This window comes from Pseudopipra pipra, chromosome 2, assembly GCF_036250125.1.
Source record: "Pseudopipra pipra isolate bDixPip1 chromosome 2, bDixPip1.hap1, whole genome shotgun sequence".
Lineage (NCBI taxonomy): Eukaryota > Metazoa > Chordata > Aves > Passeriformes > Pipridae > Pseudopipra > Pseudopipra pipra.
In genome coordinates this window covers 93253790-93280865 of record NC_087550.1, presented here as the reverse complement: position 1 = coordinate 93280865, position 27076 = coordinate 93253790, and the positions used below count along the sequence as shown (strand labels likewise).

General features: G+C 34.4%; 1 protein-coding gene across 7 annotated transcripts in view; it reads left to right on the top strand.

Moving 5' to 3' along the window:
* Positions 1–27076, top strand: part of ATP11A (ATPase phospholipid transporting 11A) — a 111128-nt gene that overhangs the window by 68962 nt on the left and 15090 nt on the right. For 4 of the 7 annotated variants that reach the window (XM_064646478.1, XM_064646481.1, XM_064646480.1 and 1 more), the window contains exons 6-26: positions 180–308; positions 821–924; positions 3397–3447; positions 4911–4975; positions 5365–5446; positions 6719–6869; positions 8066–8263; positions 8740–8913; positions 10230–10393; positions 10699–10770; positions 11616–11689; positions 11939–12042; positions 13743–13924; positions 14420–14671; positions 17166–17340; positions 18574–18676; positions 18928–19073; positions 20032–20091; positions 21674–21801; positions 23561–23696; positions 24263–24286. In XM_064646478.1, the coding sequence (XP_064502548.1) occupies positions 180–308; positions 821–924; positions 3397–3447; positions 4911–4975; positions 5365–5446; positions 6719–6869; positions 8066–8263; positions 8740–8913; positions 10230–10393; positions 10699–10770; positions 11616–11689; positions 11939–12042; positions 13743–13924; positions 14420–14671; positions 17166–17340; positions 18574–18676; positions 18928–19073; positions 20032–20091; positions 21674–21801; positions 23561–23696; positions 24263–24286 (2574 nt within the window). The remainder of the gene's footprint in view (positions 1–179; positions 309–820; positions 925–3396; positions 3448–4910; positions 4976–5364; positions 5447–6718; positions 6870–8065; positions 8264–8739; positions 8914–10229; positions 10394–10698; positions 10771–11615; positions 11690–11938; positions 12043–13742; positions 13925–14419; positions 14672–17165; positions 17341–18573; positions 18677–18927; positions 19074–20031; positions 20092–21673; positions 21802–23560; positions 23697–24262; positions 24287–27076) is intronic. The other 3 variants (XM_064646479.1, XM_064646483.1, XM_064646484.1) reach the window with 1 other exon arrangement.

Sequence of the window (27076 nt, the reverse complement as noted above, 5' to 3'; positions counted from 1 at the left end):
AGGTATAATTCTGTTTTTCAGAGATTTTTCTATAGTTCTTTGCTCTCTGGCAAAATCCTAGTGTAAATGAAAGTTAGTGAATTTTCAAAATATTTGTGTGAATCTAGGTTTTAGTTTTGAAATCTGAAATTTGGGCTGCTATATAAATGCATTTTATTTTTTTATGTTTTTTTCCTTAGGTTGGAGATATTGTAATGGTAAAAGAAGATGAAACATTCCCATGTGATTTAATATTTCTATCAAGCAGTAGAGGAGATGGAACATGTTTTGTTACAACAACTAGTTTGGATGGTGAATCCAGTCATAAAGTAATTAAATGTTCTACATTTTCTTTTTAAGGCAAAGTTTGCCTTTAGTTTTTTACACAGATCACAATATGATTTTGTGCTTATATATGTGAGCAGATACACTAGTTTGCTTAATCTGTATTTCTACCAGTTGATCTCATTTCTCTAAAAGTAACATTATTGTATGAAAAGTTTTAAAACATATTTATTTGTGATTTTGTCTGTGTCCATTCTGGGAATGCAGGGTTCAGAGATAGTGCACTAACTTTTTTGTACTTAAATGCTTTCACCATGACTTGATTTGTGAGTACACTGCAAGGTACTGGCACATAATCATAGAATCATTAAGGTTGGAAAAGACCATGTAAGATGATGCCCAAGTAGCAGCATTTAACACTGCATCTTATTTGAACTATGAGCTCTTATGTAAAAGTGAGTTAATGTATTTCATGCCAATCTGAAGTACATGTGCAAATTACTGTCTTGTATATCTGTCCTTTTTTATTTTATTTACACCATTTTATTCACTCCAGACTTACTATGCTGTTCAAGATACAAAGGCATTTCACAATGAACAAGAAATTGATGCACTACATGCTACCATTGAATGTGAACAACCTCAGCCTGACCTTTATAAGTAAGAAAATAATTTTTACCTGTTTCATTTAAGGTACCCTAGAAATAAATTATAAAAAATACCATAATGAAAAGATGCTGTCTGCATCTGTCGGGTTGGAGGGAACCCCAGAGTGAGCTGGAAGTCAGGTTAGTCTTTCATCCATACTCCTTTTCTGCAGGTCATTCACCCTCAGGTGTGCTGACGGGTAGTGGTCTCCAGAGATGGCACAAAGCAATCCCCTGGGGAGTGTGATGAAAATTTTAGAACATCAATTCCTTTTTAATCTGAAAATAGAAAAGAAATTAAGCTTTACTAATACTTAATGTATTTTTTGATGTTGGCACCCTTACTCAATCTGTATGTGAGAGAGCCCTATGCCACAGGCACTTCTCAAGGAGCCTCCAGGGAAAGAGGGGGTGTTCTACAATGAGGAGAAGCTGCTTATGGCACCATCACTCATTCCTTTGCTTTCAGCATATTGCAAAGTATTGTAGTTTATGTGTGCCCAGTTAAGTGGATTTACAGATTATATTATCTAGTTTTAACTAAAGTAACACTCACAAAATGCTTAAGTGGCTTAAAAAGATTCTTGTAAAGAAACTACAGAATGAAAATAATAACATTTGAGCACAAATGAATAACAAGAAAATGGCACACTTCTACTCCTGATATGAGAACTTTACCTTGTAATGTGGCTGATTAAGCTACTGTTAATTTAATCAAATTTGACAAGAAATTGGCCAGAAAAAATTTAAATAGTCAAGACTATTTGGAATACAGATTTACATCTGCTGTTGTTAACCTCAGATCACGTGCTTTGAGATATTAGCTGATTATATTAACTAATTATAGCATGAAGCCATCATGATTAGCAGGACACTTAAAAACTAAACATGCAGAACATGAAGAAAAACCTCTGCAGTTGTTTAAAGTCATGCAATACTAAATATTTTACAAAAGTAGTGTACAAAATTTCACTAAACCTACTGATAAATATTTAGAAGCCTCTTTTCAGGTTTATTCCTTAATAGTGAAAGACAAAAAGCCCCATACTGTTGGGGAAACACTTGGTTTTTCTGCCACAGTAAAAATAGCTGAAGTAATACACAGAAAGCAATATGGTGACAAACAAAATGTACTCTTTTTGACAAATGTTGTTGGAATATGCAGAGAAAACATTTCTTGTTTCTGAGGTGTGAAGGTGCCTCTTTTCCCCCGATCTCAGTGACCAAGAAACCGGTCTAAGAATCTGCATGGTAATAGATTCTTTAGAAAATCAAGTCCATCAAAGGCTTAGTCCTTTTTTAAATACAATGCAGATCATTGAAAGTTGAAGCTTGTGCTATCTTAGATGGTGGAATTTGTTGCAACAACTGTTGACAGATGAATAATGAAAATGCTTGTTGGTAGAAAGCTTGAATCTCTGCTGATTTTTATTTGGTACTTTCTCTCTCAACAAATCACAGTGGTGAATCTTTCTTTCCAAAGGCACATAGTATGATGTATCATAACAGACGTACATTGTCTTTAGATGTGGCCCTAATGTGTTGTATGTTCTCTGAGCAGACAGGTTACTGATCCAGCGAACCTCAGAGGTTCCCTTTCAGGGTAACAGGTCCACCAACTCCCCACAGTTTTCCTCCACCAATCAAAACACTAATGTTGGTCTTAATCCCCTTTGATTTGAGATACAGTGCAAATGCAGTGTACTGAATCTGGGTAGAATGGCGTCAGTTTTCTTTGTATCAGTTTTTCTAAATAAAACAGTGTTAATCGCACACCAGGGTATTAGCTATTGCTGATAAATTCCTGCAGAGTGTCAAAGTTTTTGTTCCTGGCTTTGCCTCTCCAGCAAATAGGCTGGGTGTGGGCAAGAGGCTGGGGATGGATGGCTGACCTCAGTTTACCAGAGGGATATTCTGTGGCAAGAAAACTGGAGTGGGATAGTCTCCAGAGTAGCTGTTGTTGGAGACTGGCTGAAAATGGGCATGCTGATGGGAGGTGGTGAGTGGTTGCCCTTGTATCACTTTGTTTTTTCCCTTCACTTAATAAACTGTTATGGTCTTCCTTTTGCTCTTCTGATTCTCTTCCCTATCCCGCTGGAGAGGGAATGAGTGAGAGGCTAATGGGTGCTTAGCAGCTATCCAGTGTCAACCCACTGCATACAGATAAGATGTACTTAGAGGTATTCAGAGGGAGAATTACTTACTGGCTCTATGCTTTGGTTTGCTTTGGTGTTAATTCAGTTGTAGGCTTTAGATGTTGTAAAGGATAGTAATTACACTGACTTATCTCAGGCAGTTTAGGGAATAAGTCTTCTTGCTATTTCTTGCTCATGGGTCTCCTTAGAAGATTTATCCCTAATTTTATAATCTGATATGGTTTTTTATATGCAAAATTTACACTGACTTCGATAAATACTTTCTAGAAAATATTTCTCAAATAATCTATTAGCAGTGCTGTTAAACTACTTGTATGTTTCCCTTTCAGATTTGTTGGTCGAATAAATGTTTACCATGATAGGAATGAGCCTATTGCAAGGTAGGGAAATCCAGAGTTTCTACATGTTTAAACATTTTCACGGTTGAATAAATATCAATAATGAGAATTATCTTTGGTTCACCAGCATGGTGCTGCCTTGTCTTAATGATAGAATATTTTTCCTTAAAAGATTCCAGACTGTTATTTTATAAATCATAAATATTTCCTTTTCCAATCATATTTTTCTGCTTTTATATTTTTGTTTTTATTCATTTCAATTTTATTTGAAATGTATTTAGTTTGTAAATAGTTGTAAATAAATAGTAAATAGTTTTTAAATAAATGTTGATAGTATCTTGACAACACTTGTACAATACTGCCTCATTAGCATGAGATCTTGGTAGTGCACTAAACAATACGAATAGTATCACTGGTTTATTTCTCTCATTTTTCTTCTTAGATATTGAAGAGTTTGAACACATCAAATAATCATGTTTAATTTTACTAAGGGTCTAAATGCCCATGGTGCTGTGCGTGCAAGGAAGGCAACATCCAGCTTGCTGTACCTGATTTTGTTCAGGTCCTTGCCACATAGAGGCAAAGCAATAGGATGGAAAGCTGTTTGATCTAGGGTGATACCCTAGATCCCAGCATATGGGGAGTTACTCAGTTCTGTCTCAGTGCCTTCCTAACCTCTTCAGATACCTTGTTTTCTGTCACAATCTGCTATAAAAACTGTCAATTGATCTGTGTCATTAATGTAACATCACTCCACTTTTTTTTTTTGTTTCCTGGAACTAGTTTCAGGTTTTACATCAAAGTTATGGCTCTGGAGTTCTTGTTTGTTTAGAATTTGTGATTTTGGGTTAGTTTTATACCACAAGAAAACACTGGACTTACTTCTTATGTTTTTTTTCGTTGCTGTATGGATAGAATCTGATAATTCTTCATGCAGTCTTTCTATAAAGTAGTCCTTGGTTTTGAACACCTATGGTGATTTATTTATTACATATCATGCTCCAAAATATTATTTAAACTGCATGGGTATCCTTACATTATGCCTCAATAAGTTATTTTACGTATATTCATCGACATGCTTTGAAATGTTTCCAAGAAGTATCTAAAGATACTTTATATGCCATTTATACTTAAAGTGGAAGAGTGTATTTTCCTTAATAAATAATTCTAACATACAGAACACTATAGTTTATATAAGCCTAAAACAGACTTGAATCAGTATTTTTAAAAATAAGAACTGTGCAATTAGGATGATGAGTCTTTATTTATGTCCCTACACATAGGGGTTTCAGATGCATTGGTTCAAGATTCGCCTTGTGAAATTATGAGCTTAATTTTAAGCATCTGATTGTTTATTTTTAATTTTCAAATATTACATATTCCTGTTAAGTTTGTTAAACAAAATAAAAGTATTTGAATAAAATTAATTTCCTGGTTTACTTGACTTTCACCAAGGTCTGATGTTTTTCTCTAAATGTTTTTTTTCTAATACTTATGTTTTGCAGGCCATTAGGATCTGAAAATCTGCTCCTCAGAGGAGCCACTTTAAAGAACACAGAAAGAATCTTTGGTAAATATTTGTATTGACTGTTTGAATGGACACCAAATTAATAAGCAAACATGAAAAAAGGTTACAACCTTACAGTTACTACTGGGCATATGATTTCTTTTAAGTCACTTGATTTACAACTTCTTAATAAGGGGTACTGATGCTGCATAGGAACACTTTAGCAGTTGAAAACTGTGACTGGATTGGAATTTAAATGCTGCTTAAAACTTCCCTCTAAGAACCAAGATATTAAAGCCATTTCTAATTTTGGGGTATCATCCAAATGTTTGTTCTTTTTCTTCAGACTTAAGAAAATTAAAGAAATGGCAGAGTATTATAATCTAGTGAATTGTGCTCTTATAAAGTTGTTGTACTGTACAGTCTTTAGTAAACAAGTTGTCTAATTTCAGGTGTTGCTATCTACACTGGCATGGAAACTAAGATGGCATTAAATTACCAGGCAAAATCACAGAAGCGATCTGCTGTAGAAAAGTAAAATTTCTATTATTTATTTTGGGGGTTGAAAACTGTATGCTTGAATGGTGAAAATGGGATTTATTTTTTTTTCTGAAAGTGTATGTTTCATTGATTTAAATAAAAAAAAAAATAGGTAGGAGTTATGATTTTGCTTCTTTCTGAATATTTTTTAGTTATAATACCAGTCATATGAGGCCATATAAGTAAAGTGTCTCAAGACTTTATTATTAATGGTAGATGTTTAACAAATAAAGCCATTTTAATTTAATGCCTAGCTTTTTAAGATATGATGTTTTGCTGTACCAGAAGACTTTTCTTTCACTGGTTAGAGTACACCTACTGACAGTTTTCCAAATCTTCGTTTGCGAAGACTAGCCATGAAGTGTTTTATTATGCTAACATTCAATGCTTTTCATTCCAATTAACTCTTGAATTCAGTAATAATAACTTTTTTTATGCACTTCACTTTTGGTGAGCTGCAGTAACACAGTGCTTGTCTGTGGCGTGTTTTCCATGGTTTAGCTAAAATTAACAAGTTCCATATAGGCATGTGTAATGGGAAAGTAAGACACTACTATCCTTAAGGAATGTGCTGACAGTGGGCACTTACTGTTTTTACATTAGATTATTTTCTAGTCCTACTCTGCTCTCTGAACTCATCAGCTCTGAGTAAGGGGTCCAACCTTGTAAAAAATGAGATGTCATTTATTGAGGCAAGATGTACTGACCAGCTGACAGCCCTTCTCTTATGCAGTGACTAAGCAATGACGATGTGTCTCTTTCTATTGTTATTAATGTGAACATGGCTTTTAGGTTGGGCCCATCATTAATGAAAATATAATTTTAAATGCAAAATGTTCTTGTTCTTTTTTTAGATCTGTCTATTAAACATTACAGCTACAAAGCAAAATGTTCCTGATGGTTTTATATTTCTATAAAAGTACTTATGTGAGTGAGTTTATATTGATTCAGAGAAATGGCATAAAAAGGTCTGCAGAGGCAAACCCAGTTATTCTGTTATGACTCTATCTATGCTATTGTTTTCGCTAATATGCTAGTTTTGGTAATGTGTCACGCATTTTGGAAACAATTATAGCAGTTTACATTTTAAATAGAAAATAGTCCTCAATGTTTTTCTTCATTAGAAAAAGACCATAGAAAAGTTATATACTATCTTAGTATTGTTAAACTTGCAACAAAGGTTAGGCTGAAGCACAAGTACATTTTTTAATAAACTCTATAGCTTATATGCTAATGGAATTCTTATTTTGCCCTTTTTTTTTTTAGATCAATGAATGTATTTCTTATTGTATACCTCTGTATTCTCATCAGTAAAGCACTAATAAATACTGTTCTGAAGTATGTCTGGCAGAGTGAACCATTTCGTGATGAGCCATGGTATAATCAGAAAACAGAACCAGAAAGGAAAAGAAATTTGGTATGGAAGTAAATTAAAATACAAAAAAAGTTTATCTAAACCTTTAATTTATAAGTATTTACTGAAAAGTATATACAGCTTGCTTTCTTACCAGTCATAAATTTTTGCTCTTTTTGCTAACAATGGTGATAGTGTATTCGTAGAAAGCTTGTATATTAAATTTTTACCCTTTAGGTGTATGTGTGAATTTAACTGATGAGAAAATGTCTGGCTTAGTATAGAAAGCTTCATGAAAGTGTTTTGGAGCTGCCTGTCATTTATGGAAATTACTAAAGGACTAACCTCTTGCAGAGAAATACAAGACTGGAAGGAGTCCCACAGCTATTGGCAGTCCTGTAACAGACATGTTTAAAAGAATCTACTGTGGGAATCTCTATAAAAATATCCCTCAAAAACTTGGTTTCATATAGCTGTCTCATGAGAACTAGAGACCAGCATCAAGAGTTACCAGTGTCTGATGTTCTTACAGGAACAAGATCGTTGTCCAGAATGGATACTCATGATCCAAAGTAATGAACTGAACCCTGGACTACAGAAAGCACAGTATTATTTCACTAAATCCTCCCAATCAAACTAGGGGACAATTTGCTTCCCTACCCTAAATGCATGATGAGCACATGCTAGCCAGGCATTTTCTAGATTTCTCATTACCACCAGTAGCACTACTTCAACATGCTCAGCAGGTTGACTATAGCTCCACCACTGAAAAACTGAGCTAGGGTGTCTGCACATGTTCTACTTGTTCTGAGAGAGGGAAAGGAATCCCTTTATTTATTAATGAAATGCTGCCTGAAAGTTATTTAGTTTGGTAATCCTTGGAAGAGTTGTTATAGTTCTACAGTATTTTTCTGGTAATCTGTGAACATACATGTTATTTTTTCCCTTGTTCTCAAATACATCTTCACCACTCTCATTAGTTGCTCTAGAACTTTGCCACAATGCTATGTAACTGTATTCTACACCTGTATGTCTAAAGAAAAATGCAAATTTAAAATCAAAATTTTTATTTCATACCAAATTAGTTGTGATGTTATAAACCTTGAAGATCTACATCCTATGCTGAACTGTGAGCTGTGAAGGGCACTACTTACTGTTTTAAAGTTATTTGAAAAAAATAATATGTAAATATATGTAGTAATTTTTCAGTTTTTGATGGTACATGAAAAATCAATATTTTCATCTTGTTTCTTTGGCAGTTTCTTCGAGCTTTTACAGACTTCCTTGCATTCATGGTTCTTTTCAACTACATTATTCCTGTATCCATGTATGTCACTGTGGAAATGCAGAAATTTCTTGGTTCTTATTTCCTTACATGGGATGAGGAAATGTTTGATGAGGACACGGGTCTAGGACCACTGGTGAATACTTCTGACCTCAATGAAGAATTGGGACAGGTAAATTTTATTGAATGGTAATTTTTTTTTCCAACTGTCTCTAGTGCAGTTTATTTTAAAGTTGTTACTTAAAGGTGGGGTTTTTTTAGGGGTTTCAATATTGAGGCAAAATGAGTGTTTCCAGAGTAGTAACGTTGCCCATATGTATAACTGTATGTGTCCAGAATCCTCATTTAAGCTAACATAATTGTAGCATGGAATTCTGATACTACCCTAAAGACTGTTCTGACAGTAACTGATGCAAATCGAGGCATGTGCATTAAATACTAATCCCTGGGAAATTAAATTTGTGTGCATTTTTTTTCCATTTCTGTGAAGATAACTGCCAAAAGAAGTGGTTGTCTTCCTTTTCTGAAAAAGCCTGCATAAGGATCTTTAAAGAAAGTTGTAACCCAGTAATAAACTCAGTTTTGTTAAGAGATGATGGAAAATCTCTGGTTATATTCCTGCTGTTTTTAATTTGTGCTCATTTGCAGATTGAGTATGTCTTCACAGATAAAACAGGAACGTTAACTGAGAACAACATGGAATTCATAGAATGTTGTATCGAAGGGCACGTTTATGTACCACATGTTATCTGCAATGGCCAAATTCTCCATGATTGTACAGGCATTGATATGATCGATTCATCTCCGGGAGGAAGTGGAAAGGTATGATAACTCTTTCTGTGCTCTTGTTTTTTCACAATGAAACATGAAAATTGAGCTGTACTGATGAAGAGAATATTAGAAATACAACATTCTTTAATTTCACTAAGCAAAGTAGGTAGCTTCATAGACATTTTTCCTTTTCTAGTTTAGAGTAAGATGTAAAGGCTTAACAGGAAGTTTCTCATCTTACCGCAAATGTAAGACTGACTTAAAACCCCAAAATACAGAACTTCCTCTGGTTAATAACTAAAGAAATGTAATAACTGGTTTCTGTTTAACATTAGCCACAGAGGGGAAAGCAAAGCAGGAAACTCCTCCTAGGGGAAGAGTGCTCAATGCAAGCACTTACTTAGTCATCAGTGAATGAAGATGTGGCCAAAGAATGGTTTATGATCAAATTAAATTACTTTAAAATGTCATTTAATATAGCCACATCTGAAGTGTGCTGCACATAGCATGTATGTACTGTGGCTCTTTTGCTGTATAAATAAAAGTAAGTTGAAAGTTAAGGAGTCTTCACATGTCAACAAGTGAGCACTGTGTAAGTGGGCAGGATAATCATAGCCAAAGGAAAATATATTTTTATATATATCAGTACAGTATCATATAATACTTTGGCCATACCCTTCACCCATAGCTCTCAGAATGTGGTCCAAAGTATGCTGTGTTTTTATCTTGGAATTACAGTGACAGTACACAAGGATAGGTTTCAGATACGAAAATAAGGGTATAACACCGCCAGGTATCCATGAAATAGAAATACCTTTCTGATGCAAGAAGCTGTCATTAACAAATAATCTGAAATTTTTTAGAAAGCATTTGGCTCCAGCTGCCAAAATGTGTGCACTCAGGTAATTTGTGTAGCTCCGAGAGGTGTTCAGGCTGCTTAAGAGACTGAAATCTGTACTCCCTGTTAAGACTTGTGCTCCAGGTGCTGCATCCTTCTGTGTGGACTCAGGACTCCTAAATTGTACCTTGACTAGTATTTAATTAATATAAGTTGTTAAAGTTTAAGCAAAAGAAAAACACTTTGAGCCACATGGTGGTGCTCAGAGGAGGCAGAAGTTGCACACTATCTTCTTTTGGGCAGCAGAAGCTTGACTCACAGGGCAACACTAGTGGTAAAGGCAGCTGTGAAGCAGTTGTGTGGCTGCCATTGGCAGAGACTTGGCTCCCCTTAAAGGGAAGGTGACCTGTGACACTGCCTTTGTCTGATAAGGAACAGCAGTAATGAGTTCACCTTCCAAAAGAAAAGTTTTCAAAGCAATACTTAAAAATGAAAACACATAATGACAACCATTTTTTTTATTTTTTAGGAGAGAGAGGAGCTATTTTTCCGAGCTCTTTGTCTTTGCCACACCGTTCAAGTAAAAGATGATGACAGTGTTGATGGATTGAAGAAAAACCAGCTCTCAAGAAGACCTTGTATATATATATCATCATCACCTGATGAAGTTGCTTTAGTTGAAGGAATACAGAGGTATGTGTGCAATTAGGTATTATGCTTTTTTAATCTGTGGATCTAATCACTGAAGTTCAAAATTGTTTTGAGCACAAAAATTGTAATAACAAGTACCAAGTAATCTACAGTTGATAATTTTCTTAACATGCAGTCATAATTATTCATATTCTAAAATCAACTAAAAGCAGTTTGGGATTTTGGTGTTCATTTGTTATGGGGTTTTTTTCAGAAATAAGCTTGTTCTTAAAACCTTTTGACATGCTTAAACTGGATAATTATATATTTGTTGTATTCATTCTCTAGATGTGTGTTTCATTTTACAGACTTGGGTACACCTATCTAAGGCTGAAGGACAATTTTATGGAGATATTAAATCGGGAAAATAACATAGAAAAGTAAGTGGTTAAAAATATAACAAAATAGACTGATGAAGAGTTTTTGTTGATGTGTTTAATAAATCATTATTTCCTTATACATTAATTTTTAATCAGGAAAGTCAGAAACCTTACCTTTTCATAGAAAAATAAAATATTGATAATTTTAATAAACCCCAGAGTTCTATATTTTACTTCGTCTAGTGGTTTGACATTGTATGCAGTACAAAATATAGATATGACAACAAAGATGTGGTGTGAGGTTTATGAGCTAATCTCATAGTTCCTAACAGTTTTAGAAACTGTGGGTATTTTTCCTTTTTTATATGGTAAAAAATATTTTCTTAATAGAAAATGGTGGTTACCCAATTTGTTGTTTACAAATAATCTGTAGAATTTACAGGAGAGTAATATCTGTAAAATAAATTTTTATAACTGGTTCAAAGAAGTTTAAAACAGGTACTTTTTTTTTGTTGTTGTTGCTTTCCTTTGACATGTAGAATAAATTTTGTAGACCATAACATGAGTGAAATTTTCAATAACATTTAAGTAGTACAGCTGTTCCATGGGATGTACATACTTTTGAAAATGTTACTTTACACTTCTATAGATGTCTGCTGGTTAGGTCTGTTGTATATCTGGGTCTTCCTGCATGGATACTTTGCTAACTATGCAGGGACTCTTGGGGGCCTCCCCTATTTATTATTTGTAAGCTGCTGTTTCATTCTGTACTAGTTTCATATTCCATAGTACTCAACATAATTTTCCATGTTAGAAGTCATGTTTTAATGCTTGAAGTCATAATAATCAGTTTAGGGATAAGGAAAAACAGAGTTGTTTAAAAAATAATTCTGTTTCTGTTTCAGGTTTGAATTATTGGAGGTTTTGAGTTTTGATTCTGTGAGACGGCGAATGAGTGTAATTGTTAAATCTTCAACAGGTAGGACTGTCACATTCTGTTTCTTCTTAAATTTTTTGTTTCAGTTGAATTTGTTTCAGGTTTATAAAAGAGTTAGACATTAATCACAGTGTGTGTGCCTTTCTTTATAAAATAGGAGACCATGCACTAGCATGGGTGCAAGTGTTATTAAAAAGTTGAAAGAAAACATTTTGAAAATGTGTTAATTTGGATGTTTTTTGAAGAAAGTATATTTGGTCATTCTGAATTCCATATGCTGTCTTTTTTTAGGTGATATATTTCTGTTCTCTAAGGGAGCAGATTCCTCCATATTTCCTAGGGTTAAAGAAGGCAAAATTGAACAAGTACGATCCCGAGTAGAACGCAATGCAGTGGTAAGATTGCATTTTATTGATCTGTTCACGTGATATCCGTATCAAAAAGAAATTAAGTGTTCTTACCTCCTGCTTTATCTGCTAAGAGATTTGTCTCCCCAGGCACCAAGGTTATTCTATGCCAAAGTTCACTCATGCTGTGTGGGTAGCAGTCTGTGTTACTCCCTTATTTGCATCTGTCCTCCATCTTATCTTCCAAATGGTAGTTGTGGTACAATATGAATGCATTAGATATGCAAACTCTATATTAAACCAGAGGTCATCAATTAGCTTTTTAGTATGGCACTTTCGTAATTGTGGTAGTTTGAATGAACTTTTGAATAAAAGAAAAGTGAAAAACTGTAAATCTCATTGCTAGTTTCAGTCCCCAGCCTTAGCAACTGCGATTTGCTGCCTTTGATTGCTTTACAAACTCTGGGGAAACAGTGCAGTGATCGTTCATATCTTACATTTTTGCATGCTAAAAATCTGCTGTGAACTGGCCGATCACCTTTAAAAGAAATTCAGAACTTGGTTTTATCTAAAAGGTAGTTGTGAAATACTGAATTCTTCTGTGTCCAAAAATATGTAGAACTCATTGCAATGCAATATGACTGCTGGTCTTAAAAGTAGCATAACGTTTGCTGGCATCCAGTACTCAAACTGAAAAAAATGTATTGTTACAGGTATGTGAAAAAAACCCCTACAGTGTCACCTGCTTTTGTTTTGAAGGGAAACTTCAAAACTCTCAAAGTGCTTTGTTTTAGTATATGAAACAGCTGAATGATAATCACAAGTGAAGAAGGCCAATGAAATTGAAAGAAGTGTTTACATATCCTATCCATCCAATGTCTGTCAAGAAAGAAAGTCAGACCAACAGCTATTGTTTCATCATGGATAATTGGAAATAGGGCTGGCTTCTACATACAGAAGCCTCTTAAAGAAAATACACCTGCCACCTGCCCTTATCAATAACAAGAAGCAGGGAGCTATTTTAATAATTCTCCATCTTGATTTGGTAATAAGTAACTATAGAAATACCTTCTCGATTAAAGTTTAAGAAGATGAAGTGCCAGTTAAATGCTATTGTGAGAGGCAATGTATATTTGAAGTGGCAAAACTTTTCTGTGTTATAGCAGCTTTTCCCTGCCTCACACAGTCTATATACTCCCTTTCTAATTCATCACACAGTCCAGAAGTCTGATGCAGTCTGAAACACCTGCAGCTAATTTCTAGTTTTCACGTGACTGAAATGATACAGTTGGATTTTCACTTTCAATGTTGTCTGTGACATTTTGTCCCTGTTCATGCCTCTGCTGCAACACAGCATCAAAATCAGACTCTGCAGAGCTACTATTTATATTATTGTTATTTATTCTGACTCATCCTGCCTAATTATACACATAGAGAAGGAAATCTTTATCTTGACTTTCCCTTCCCTGGTAATCTAATACATCCAGTTGTGTCACTGAGCTCTGTTTCTCTTCTGGAGGATTGAGGTTTGTCCCTCAGGTTGTAACTGCTTCCAGGGCAGCAGAGAATCAAGCTGAACCATGTTCTGTAGCAGTCTGTACTACATTCACTTCATTATAAATGTGACTAGTGGGACTCTTTGTGTTAGTAGTAAAATGATTTCTGTTTTTGAAATATTCCAGCGTAAACAACAAGTCTAAGAAGAGCTTTATAACATGCATTTTGTTTCTTTTGATTGCATTCTTTAGGAGGGATTGCGAACATTGTGCGTTGCATATAAAAAGCTCACAGCTGAAGAATATAGCAACGTACAGAAGCTGCTTCAGAATGCAAAGTTGGCCCTCCAGGATCGGGACAAGAAATTGGCAGAAGTGTATGAGAAGATAGAAAGAGATTTAATTTTACTTGGTGCTACAGCTGTTGAAGATCGGTTAGTATGTTTCTTAGTTTCTTATGTTTAGTGGTGTTATCAAAGTAATTGAAGAGTCTTTTTCTGCATTAGAGACTTATTTGAAAAACCCTTTATTTGAATCAATTCCACACCCTTAGCTTGCTGAAGTTACACATGATAACTTTATAATTTAGTAAGCTAGTAACAGTAGTTAGGTGTACAAAAATCAGTGTATTCGAGCCCTTTGCAAGCAGTTCATCTAATACTTCACTGATCAAATTATAAGGAAAAAGTTTGGAAGGAAGAACTACAATATGGGCACTGAGGAAATAAAGGAAGAATAGAATCATTAGATCTTTAAAAGATTCGAAAACACGTACTAGTCCCCAGACATTTTTAGAGTCACACGTTGGGGAAAATTCTTTTATCTGATAACTTCTATTGAAATTTTTTATTTAGAATCTTTCAGTAAGAACCTCTGAATTTCTCATTTCCAAGCAATCTATCAATATGTGTTGTCAATTGACTTTACAGACTACAAGAAAAAGCTGCTGACACTATTGAAGCACTCCAGAAAGCGGGAATTAAAGTTTGGGTTTTAACAGGAGACAAAATGGAGACTGCTGCAGCTACTTGCTATGCTTGCAAACTCTTCCGAAGAAATACACAAATACTTGAGCTAACCACAAAGAAAATTGAGGAACAGAGTTTACACGATGTGCTTTTTGACCTAAGCAAAACTGTCCTAAGACACAGTGGCAGCTTAACCAGGGATACTTTCTCAGGGTAAGGAAAAAGTTGGATTTTCAAGCCAGGAATGTGGTGCTGTGCATTTCTTAAACAATGAAATGATGACCAATTACATTAAGAACATAGTATGTTTCAGTTTCTGTTGCTAAAATGTGAATTATTGTATGACAATTAAGTATCTTTGTTCTACATAAATTTAAATTTTCAGTCATGGTTCTTTATCTTACTTATGTTACTGCTTTAACTATTTAAAGAAAAATCACAATTGGTATTGCAATTACTTATTTTTCCACTGTAAAACTGTTTATTCTTGGGAAAAAAAAGAAGAGGTTATAAAGCAAAATACTGTTTCTGATTTCTACAAAGGAAGTAGATATGATATATTCGTGTAATCAGAGTTAGTATATGATATAACTTTCTTGATAAGACCAAGGCCACAGAGAGCAACAATATATGGCTCTTTCTAGGGAAGATTATGCTACATTTACAGAACAGATGAAGACCAAATCTTCTGGTCTACATAAAAATACTTCAAGTGATCTAAATTGTAAAGAAATCATTGACTTCTGTGTATTTTGAATTTTCATAGAAGTATAGGTATCATGTATATAAAAGTGAAACATAACATGGAATAAGATAAAAATAGCATTAAAAAGAAAAAAATACGTATACTGTAGTTAAATCTCATACAGGCAGTAAATTAGGCTGCTTATTTGAAGGTTTATAGCTGGTACACATTGCTTGCTTTCCCTGCCCCCCCCCAAAAACAAGAATTGAATTCTAAAGCATTTTTATCATCTTAAGATGTTAGGAGGTTACTGGGCTTCCAGACATAATGGTGCATATTTTTATTTGCTTTTCTTTTTGATATGGAACCAGCTAGCAAGCACATTGCATATGCATTTGTAATCAGTTTGTAGTAAAGGAGCAAAAAGCTAGCAAGCATTTGTGATATTATTTTAGCAGAGAGTTTCTATAACTCTTAGCCTTACAGCTTGAATCTCTGGGCTAGAGCATTTTTCTTAGCTCTCCTTACACTTCAAACCCCATTGGTCTAATGAAGAACATTTGTGTGTTCAGCTAAATAAACATTTCTCTGTCATCTGTACCACATTTAGCTGAAATTCCGTAGGCCTTACAAGGTATGATTAAACGTGTTTGTTTAACTTTTTGTGCAATGCCAGTTTTCTAGATGTTAAAACTCTTTAGAATTTTTTTGCCTTTGGCCCCCTGAGTTGGAGAATGTGCTAAGATAGTAATAGCAGGATTCTGCCTGTATATTCAAATTCAGGCTGAAAATATTTCATGATACCATGCCAAACATTCAGTACACTGCCTGAACTTGGTAACTTTTTAGTTATCATTAACTTTTTGGTATCATTGTACACTAATGGCATTGATCTATTTGTGCCAATGGTAGCAAAGTGCCAAACATATCTGTGACCTGTTATTAAACATAGCTTATGGTACTTTATATTATTTGCCAAAAATAGCTTGTGTTCTAGTAGTGAAGATGGAGACACCTAAAATACATTGCTGTTAATAAATATGGTGTTTTCCTCACAAACACTGGTCCTGGTGAAACCATGTTGGGTGAAACCCCATGCACAGTCATATAACCTTGGAGCACTGAAAAGTGAGTAAAAATAAATCTCAGTGTATGTTTATACAATCTTCACTGTTGAGCTGAAGCCTGAGGCTGCTGTGCAGTGCAGGCAAAGGCAAGGGTGCTCTGAAATAACTTGTTCAGATGCCGCAGAAAACGGCTCTTGTAATGTGGACCATCTTCCTGCATTGTTCAGCATATGTTATTGGGATAAACTGCTTCATGCAACCATGCTTGCACTTCTAGCAGGTATACTGGTAATAGATTTTTATATATATAATACTATATTGTAATATTATAGGTAACATATATAACTATTATATTTTAAGATTAAAATTAAGTTATACCTGTATGAGACTTAGCCACCACACTGAATGCAAAGTATCCATACTGTGAATGTAGCCTTATCTATCCAGGCCAACAGGTCTCTCTGGCATTTTCTTCAAAGCATGGTTTACTTCTTTAATGTAGACCCTTAGGAAAAGAAAAATAGTGTTTTCCTCATCAGAGTAGATTTCGGAGTATAATGGCCTTTCCCTCTAACTTTTTTTCTCTATGTTACGGAATGTCCACAAAATTAACTTTATTCCTGCAACTTGGTTTACCTCACTGCAGTTCTTGGAGCCCTTTCAAACCAAACTGAGAGGTCATTAATTATACACTCATACTCACTGGGGAAGTCAATGAGGTATTAGATTTCTGTATTTGAACTGGTAAAGCACTGAATATTTTCAACATAATCTAGAATTTTCAAATGTTGTAAATATCGGTCTTAGAAATTTCCTTTAGAGGTATATTAATTTTGCTGTATTGAATACTCATTATTTTTTCATTAATTCATTTTCACATAAGAACTGTTGCCAGATTTGAAACATGTCTGAGAATTCTACAGTGACTCTTAGTTTATATTTTATCCCTGAACAGACTTTCAACTGATATGCAAGATTATGGTTTAATTATTGATGGAGCAGCATTATCATTAATAATGAAACCAAGACAAGATGGGAGCTCTGGTAACTACAGAGAGCTCTTTCTTGAAATTTGCAGGAATTGCAGTGCAGTGTTATGCTGTCGAATGGCACCTCTGCAAAAAGCACAGGTTTGTGTTTAATTTCATAATTGCTTATTAGCTGTGCACATACATAATTATTGAAGGTTAATACTCTGTATACTTATCATAATAACTTAAGATGTTACCATTCACTTTTGTATCTTCTAAAATGGAGAAGGCAAAGAAAAGGAGAGGGGTGAATTTCTACTGGCAAGCAATTTAGATAATGATATGCTGAAATGGCACCCAGCTGTGCACCTGAATTTGATTTATGTACATGTTGTGCAAATTTTATGGTTGGTACACGCTGATAAATGAACATATTTAATAAATTAACTAACTGCTCTCTTTTTAACCTAACAAGCTTTGAATATTCTACTATCTGTTGATATTACAAGAACCTGCATTATTTATTACTGTAGAGTGATATTTTTGCTTTATTTTTCACATAAGCGGAAAGCTACTAAAGAAGAATCCAGACAAAAAAATGTGTGCATTATAATTTTTAAGTACTTCCTGACTGTTGCATTTGTTGTTTTTATCAAGTAAAAACATACCCTTCCATTACTGAAACATCTCAAGATAGCTGAAGAACGTTTAAAGGAAACAAACATTGGAATATGCACTTCTTTTTTTCTTTAAATGGTCGTGTGTTTACAGCGCTCAGGTACAGCATATGTAGCCCTAAATCACATTAACAAGTGTATTTAGCCAGCACTTGAACTGTCTGGAAGTTTGTAGAAGTTTTTTAGTTGCAGCTGACTCGGTACCAGATTTACAAAGGTGACCATTTGTAATAGAAAGATCTGAAGTAAAATTTTAGAACAGTTTTTATGTCAATAGTGTTTAGATATATAGAAAGTCCTATTATATTTTCTTAAATAGTAAGAAAAAAAATCAGCACAGTTAAGAAAGCAGAATTTTTCAGTCTTTAATTTCAGGATTTCTTTGAAATTGAACACTGTCTCTGGAACCCTCTTAATTTATTAATGCACTTACACAGCATTAAGCAGTCTCAACATCTTTTATTCTGCTCTTCCTTCCTCCTGTCCTCTCTCTCTCAAAGTAGTTTGGAAGTATTTGAAAAATGTTTGGAACAAATACTTTGTAATATGAAGAAACTGTGATCTTTATGCATAGTAGTTCATTGGGTAATGTTGCTTTTGTCTCCCTTCAGGTGATTTCTTATATAACCATCTTGGTAATTTGTATTTAATTGTACGCTCATGCAAAATAAGCAAACCATTACAGATAAGAGTTTTAACACTATTTTTTTTCCAGATTGTGAAATTGATTAAGTTGTCAAAGGAGCATCCTATCACATTAGCAATTGGTGATGGAGCAAACGATGTCAGTATGATTCTAGAAGCACATGTTGGTATAGGTAAGCACACTTTTTAGAATATTAATTCAGTGAAATAACAAAACCCATTTATTTCTTAAAAGCAGGCAATTTTGAAGAATCAGGTTATACATTTTATAGACAATTTCCAATGCGTTTATCCCACAAATTGTATGAAATACAGTGGTGATCTCCCATTAGATCAATGTTATAGCATTATTATATAATTTTTCAAATAATTGTATTTTTTAATAGTCCTTTAGTTATTAAATAACTTCATCTTTTTTTTTAAGGAATCATTGGCAAAGAAGGTCGTCAAGCAGCAAGAAACAGTGACTATGCAATACCTAAATTTAAACATTTGAAAAAGATGTTGCTTGTTCATGGGCATTTTTATTATGTTAGGATATCTGAACTTGTGCAATACTTCTTTTATAAGGTAGGAGAATGCTTATTCTAATTACATAAATCTCAAAAACTTACATGGTAATACCTAACTATATAGTTTTCTCAGCCAATAGTACAAAACAGCAATAATTCCATAAAGGGATTTTGTTGAGTGCCAGACGCAATGCTGAAATGGGATTATTGTTTCTATCCTGAAGATGAAGTGAAATAGCTTTTACATAGATACATTCTGTAATCTATGTTATGTTTAAACCCAAAATTTGCCTTGTCTTATTTTTTCATCTCCTACAAATTTCATCTCAGACTGTTCTACTTATTTCCAATACCTTCTGGGTTGTCTCTACAGTGACCTTTTAAGTCACATTGGAAATAGTATTTGAGAACTTAGAAACTAATGTAAATTAAGTTATGTTAAATTCATTAGGATAGTGTAGGTGGAGGAAGGTTATAATGAGCATCCCCCTCTTCAGACAGTTTTGTTATTTCTAAATGTTGGGATCCAATCGAAGTTCTTTCAGTAAGCAATGGATGATTATAGAAAGGAACTGCCAGAGGATAATCCAAGGTTTTAGTGTTTGATTATATGTCTAATTGGGAGAGGATGACGTTTGCAGTCACAGCTAGAAACATCTTTCAGTTGCTTTGCTGGAAACCATGCCTGCGCTTGCTTATCATGGTTTGTGTCCTCCTGTGAATTGTCCCTTATTTGCCTTGGCTTAATGAACTGTGCTCCTGGATCACAAATTTCATTGCCCTTGAATTTTGAAACTGTAGCCTTATAAGTTTGCTTTCAAAATATTTAAGTGTTTTTCTTAGTGGTAGTAATGCAAGATGTGACTGTTGATGTTTAATATATGCAGCTTTTTCTAATGTTCTGCCATGTTCACTATTACTAGTGCTATAAAACTATGGTATATGTAGCTATAGCATTGTACAGCATATAAATTAGTGCTTGCATTTCAGTTGACGACTGTCACTTTGTCTTTCAGAATGTCTGCTTCATTTTTCCTCAGTTTTTATATCAGTTCTTCTGTGGGTTTTCACAACAGGTTAGTTTTTCTTTTTCCATCAACGTCATGTTTTCTCTTGCTTTTTTTTAAAAAACGGATCCTCCTGAGAAAACTTTTGTATTAGTTTACTCATTTTAAAAAGACCATCACTTTTGGTTCAAATGGTTTTCAGTGGCAATTGCAGTTAAGTTACAGAAATCAGTTTTATGAATTATCATAAAAGCAATGTTATTCTCAAAGCCAAGGAATACAGGAACACAAAATTTAGAAATGGCAATGCAAAGTGAAATGCCTATGGAAATGTAGAGTCAGTTGGGTTTAAGCTTATTGGACATGGGCTGAGGAAATCCTGAAAGATGAGTAATTGAACTAGTTGTTCATTTTTAGAATCCAGAATGAAAATGGAAGAATAAACTCATTTTCTTTGGTGTATATGAGTATAAATTACAAATTTCAGACAAATAGCAGCATTCAATTAGTTGAAAAGAAAAAATAAAAACAGAAAAATAGAGGAAAAGTGAACTGCTCCTGACCAGAAAAGTGCCATCATTCAAGATAGGATCCAGTATCCTCCTTCCTAAATTTTTGTTCATTTTCTCTTCTCCTTGCTCTCATCTAATTTGTGCAGAAAAGATCTACCTCTTCTTTTTTCTGAGTGAGGGACCAAAAAAACAAAGGAATGAATGACCAAATTTAGAAAAAAAAGGTTTATATTTTCAGGATTAAATTGGGCCAGAGTAGGATTTAATTGGGAGAAATAGTACTGTTGCTTTGAATTTGTCAAATATCTCAAAAAAAAAGCTCCAGGAGGAGTAAAAATGACAGAACTATTTTTTGTCTGTTTTGGTTTTAATTTCAAATGACGGCTGAAAACTTTGTAGGTTTTTTCCAAGCATCATTAGAATTTAGATATGAAAGCATATGCTGATGAAAATTTAGATTTATTTTATTCTTTTAAGTGCTAAATACAATTTTGAATCAAAAAGGGGGGGTTTGACAGCAATTTTTCCAGCATGAATGATCGCCAGATAGGTTTTGGGAAATAAACAACTCTTTTTATGAGGTGATGTAGTAGGTTTGAGGGCTAGTTACAGTGACATATGTGAAAAAGTAGTTCAATGAGAAGACTCAAAGGCACATTGTGATGTTTCTTTGTATAGCTCATTGCAGTCACCCACAGTTGAAGAACCTTTGGAGTACTTCCCCCGTCTCTCTGCATGTCTCCATGTTATATAGAGGAGATAAAAGGGAAGGGGTGTGTGTGGATGCGCCAGAGAGGAGTTTCTTCCTCTACAAGAATCAGCTGGTTTTCAGTTTGGGTAGTTCGGAGTTGGTCTTACAGCTGAAACAAGAAGAGGGGGCCAGTATGTGAATCAGACTATTAAATGGATCTTTTAGCTGAGCTGTTGTCCTCCAGATGAACAGGATACAACTGCAGAGTTGTCATATATCAGTTAGCAGCTGTTCAGGGATATTTGCCTCCATTCTGAAGGAATATGATTTTGTTTTCCTGAAAAAGTGACTCATTAATTTTAAATCAAGTGTCATGCAGAGGATTTAATTTTAAATGAAGATTTAATTTTAAATTAAAATACCTGATTTACTTATTTTTCATCTACAGACTTTATACGATACTGCGTATCTAACACTGTACAATATCAGCTTCACTTCCCTTCCTATCCTCTTCTATGGTCTAATGGAACAACATGTCAGCGCAGACACACTCAAGAGAGAACCTTCCCTGTACAGGTAAAATTAATACACTGTGCCCCAAAGTTTGACTGCTCAGTTGTGGGATCTATCTCTGTTACAACAGAAGTCCTCAGGATTTCTGGACTACAAGGCTATGGTAGAACATCAGATACACCACGATAGAAGGGCTGAAGACCACATGCATAGTCTACCAAGTACAGTAGTGTAGTTTTACATGTATATTTAGAAATCACACCACTCATTTGCTCTATAAGTGAGTGAGAGCAAAATAGAAATTACTGTTCTACAAATAAAATTATGATTTTTTTTTTAGTACTCTTTATTTCCTCAAACCATGGGGAAAAGAAGTATTTTTAAAAAAGAAAACATACTGGTTTTTTCCTATATACATGTTTTATTCTGAAAGAAAAGAGGACTGAGTGGTAAAGTGTTGTATCAGAGGATGTATTTTGTGTGGTGTCCAACATTGTCCTCTGCATACTGTTGATTCACTTCTGAGGATTGGAATCGTGACTTGTTTAGGTTCTTAGCCACTTGAAATACAGTTCTTGCCAATTAATTGCATTTGGCCATCTAAATTAGGGACATTGCCCAGATTTGATCCTTGTAGCTGCAAACACAGTACATTTCAGGGAGAGTTAACAGTAGGTAATCAAAGAAAAAAACATTTTTTGAAAGAAGTAATAGTAGATGCCCAAAGGTTAATCAGTGCACTGATATGTTTTTACTGATGAAATTGAAGAGGAATACAAGAGATTACGGTTGAAACTTAATCCCTATATTTTTATTTTCTCTTTTATATTTTAAATGTTTTTAGTTTAGAAATGGTAAATCAGAAGACTTTTTTTGGTTTTTGAAAGCTAGCAGAGGTTATTTGCCAGGAATTTTTGGATTTTGATACCTAACAGAGCCTATTGCTAAACTGTTTTGGGCAACTGTACAGTTGTTCTAGGCCAGATAGGCTATTGTTTGCCATGTATGGCTTTGCAATCTGTACTGTTAATCTGCAGGGAGAAGTTACTTTGCGTGGTCATCAGACAGTCTTTAAAGTTCGTATGGTGAAAGTATTGGTTGGTAGAAAATGTTTCTGTAATTCAGGGTCTTCATTTAACTGTGTTCTGATTTACTCTGATGTGTTTTATGCTGTATACCAGGTTGATACATACCCATTCTGTGAACAAGAGCTAAAGTTGTAACATGTAAATTTTTTTGTTGTAAGAAAATACATGCTAGTGAAGAGTTATGCTGTTGACCAATTCCTGTATTTTTTATGGGAAAATGTTGAAGAAGTACTATTTGACCTGAAGCTTCAAGTCAACTGCAAGCCGCTCTTTTTGCATGTTCCACATAAAACTAATATTTTGTTTTGTTGCGATAGTCTGTATATAAGTCCCCAATAGGAAATAACGCAAAGTCTCCAGAGACCTCTAGTGTTCTAATTTCATATCTACAGTGGATCATCATGTGCACAGCAAATACTAGAAAAGAGATACCTTCTGTAAAAAGATTGAAAAGTAAATAGGTGCAGCACAGGGAAGTGTACCATACAATTGAAATAAGCAGAATTACAGGCAGCAATTGAAACAGTTTAGTAAAAAAGAAATTAAAATAAATGAAGAGGACATCTTCAGGAAAAATTTACTGGTAAGGTGGTAGACAGTTGTCATGTGGGAAGGGGGTGCTTTTGCATGCAGTATCTCAATTGTTTTTTCTTCAAAAAACAATATGAATGACATCATTTGTCTGGGATTTTCAAACCTGCTGATAATGAATACATGTATCTTATTTTACACAGAGATGTTGCTAAGAATGCTTTGCTGCGCTGGCGTGCATTTATTTATTGGACATTCCTAGGAGTGTTTGATGCTGCGGTATTTTTCTTTGGTGCCTATTTATTGTTTGACAACACAGCTGTGACCAGCAATGGACAGGTTAGTGTTGGATTTGATCAGTCAGTCAATGATAATTTTTTTAATGTTGAGTGTGAAATGAACATAGTTTTAATTGTTTTCTTCAGTATTTCATGCAAGATGATAACTTTTATGAGTTACAGTGAGATAGATGGGTTATCTGTTTAATGAAGTCTGAACTGTGCAGTGGGACACGCTGTGTATCAGTAAGCAGAGACATAGGACTAGATACAATTTAGGAGAAATAAGTATCATAAATTCCAGGTATTCATTCTGAATTTACATAGTGACTTTTCCGTTTCATGCTTAACATAAATCTGACGAATATCTGTTTAACATGTCAAAAGACTCCTGGTAGAGTAGTTATGAATGGTCATAACAGATCTGAAATATAACAAGCTTTTTAATAGTTTAATTATTTTTGACATATGGCAGCTTAAAATAACGTATCTCTGCTTGCTTTGCAGTCACATGAATGCAAATCTTAAGAACTTTTGCATTTTATTTATTTTATCCATTGATATTTTGGTCTATTTTATTTGTGTGCTTTTTTTCTTTTTGCTACTTGCTTCTCTTCCTATCCTCAGCTAATGACAACCAGCACTCACATGGTAAGACTATTGTGGATTTGTCATGATATCCATTTCATCTTTCACTGTTCTTTAATTAATCTGGTAAAGAGCAATAAAATATCACTTAAACCTATAGTTAGAATTGTTCTTTATAGCTACTTTAGAAGTACTTATAATAAAAGGAACTTTATATAAAACATATTGATGTATATGAGATATGATAAAGAGCCATGAACTTTAAAAAGGCTTTTTGCTTCCCTGCATTTTGTTATTTTGTTGTGTGCTTTTCTGTAACCTACATTTTGTTGCTGACTATCTCTGCTATGGAAATTTTTGTTACAGTTGATGCTATAATGTGCTCAAATGGCTTTAGAAAAGACCCTCAAAGTGAGAGAGAAAATAAACTGTACACAGTTTTGTTGCTTACAGGCAACATAAATATTTGCTAGAAATGCAATATTCAGATATTATTAAAAACCATCTTTGTCACATCTGTTAGGGAAATGAACTTACACTGTGTGAGAGAATTCTTGTTTAATGGAGCTTTTCTAAGGACAGAATGTATTTCCATTAGACAGAACTGTACACTGCAGTATATCTTTTCTTGGTACCACTGTGCTCTCTTTTAGATGTTCAAAATTCTGCATTAGCTTATATCTTTGGTCTTGAAAATTAGAGTTATCATACCTGTACAAATTTTGTAAACAGTTTATATTACAAATATTCTGAACTGTGTTCCTTTTTGACATTTTAGTCGTCTTCTGTTGCACACATTCAATCAAATTCTAAGACTCTGAATTCAGACTAATGCCTAATTTTCAAATTTTGAATGTTTATATCTACAACTAGATACCCATGTCAATATTTGATGATAAAATATGTTGCTTGAGGAGGCATTCTGAGTCCTGAGTGTCCGGAGTGTGTTAGAAAATTCATCATTACTCAGCATGCATACTTGTGTTTATTATAAGACTTAGAGATATTATGCTGCAATTTTAAATTGAAAGGCCTGAAAATGTTAAGCGTTCAGGAATAGTGGTACTTATGTGAGTTCATACATACATGAACGCTGATAGGTGTTGATGGGTATTTCTCAGTATTTAAATTATGCTTACATCTGGAAAAAGTCAATGAAGGATTTGAAGATTTGAAAGGTTTACTACTGCAACAGTATGTTATTATGGAACAGGTAGAAAGCAGGAAAGGAGATAAAAAAGCTGATGGTAATACTAATGCAATAATGCTATAAAATGATTCAAGTTAGGTTCCATATTGTTAAAATGGGTGCTGGAGATTTATTTCCTATTAATTGTTACTAATTTTTGGTGTTTCTTTGTGTGTATGGTGTTCCACTCTGGATATAACATCCTGGTTGGTGTTGTATAAGAAAGTAAGAGGAAAGGAAGGCACTGTAGAAGTCATTGCAGAGTGTCAAGTGTCATCTTAGTTTAACCATATAATAAAATGTATTTCCTGTTTGATTTTTTTTTAAATTTTAACATTTGATATGGAGTACATTAAGTAGAATTGTTAAGCTAGGTTGAGAGAGACTTAAAAGGAGTAACAGAATGGCAAATACAATACAACAGGAAGGAAAGTAGGTGAGTAGAATGCTGAATTAGAACATGGAAGAGCAGCAAATATAGTCGCAGAAGGAGGAGGGGAAGTCTTGGATAGGCTGGGAGTAGGACATAGAAAAACTTGTTAATAAACTAGATGGTAACAAACAGACTTAAAGGCATGAGTACTATCTTGAGATATTCAGTCCTGAAAAGCCATTGTGAGATTTTGAAACTCACACCTTCCCATACTGTTCCATTTACCTTTCTCTGTGCCAAATCGGTAGCTTTATGGAGTCTTGTGTCTCTGTGCTATGACCTCACTTTCTGAGCCAGTAAGATGGGTAGGTAAAGGGTTTGGTTGCAGCCCAATGCTGTCTATCTAGCCTAATGAACACAGAGAAAGGTTATTTCAACTCTTTTATTTCATCTAGCAGCTTATATTGAAAATGTGGACAAAACTGTTCAAAATGCAGGAACTTAGGCTGACAGTAGGCTCTCTGAGAGATGCCAGATATGACATGAGCATATTGTAAAATTTAACTGGAAGAAGAAAGTCAATAAATGGCATAATTGGAAGCTCCTGATCCAGATTCCTGGCCAGTTTTAACTGCACAGATTTTTTTAGGGCACAGGAGGTATTACAGTGATGGCATGAGCCTATAGAATTATTATATTACATATCTAAGTAAAAGGTCAATATGCTGAAAGTTTTCTGAATTTCATTTTGTGTCTATACGCTTGGTCACATGTAGAATAATTTTAAAATAGTGAAATGGTTACTGAGAAAAATAATTGTTCAACCAGTCATTTCTTTACTTTTAAATTTATTTTCTGTTCCCAGTTGATCACATTCTCAGCCTAGTTTCCTACAGATTTCTCTCTTATTGCTGGCTGTGGTCTCCATTCAGAATTTGTCACACAGCAGCACATTTGGGTGATCACATGCCTATATAGATCCCCTGTGATGTAATACTGGGCAAGCTCATACAGAAAAATTTAGATGGTGTGATCCAGTTCAAATCCCTGCTTTGTGCAGGGCTGATTAAGATCAAGTTGCTGAATGCTTTGCCTAGTCTTTTTCAAGTCTTGGATATCCTCGAGGATAGAAAAACCTATTCCAGTGTTTCTCTACCTTCATGGTGGAAGAAGTTTCTCACAGTATCCAAGCAGAATATTGCTTGTTGCTGAAGAGATGTCTGTTCCAGTTCTTCAGCTCTGCAGTTCTTCAGTTATTTGTGGACAGCTGCTAGGTTGTTCCTTAACCTTC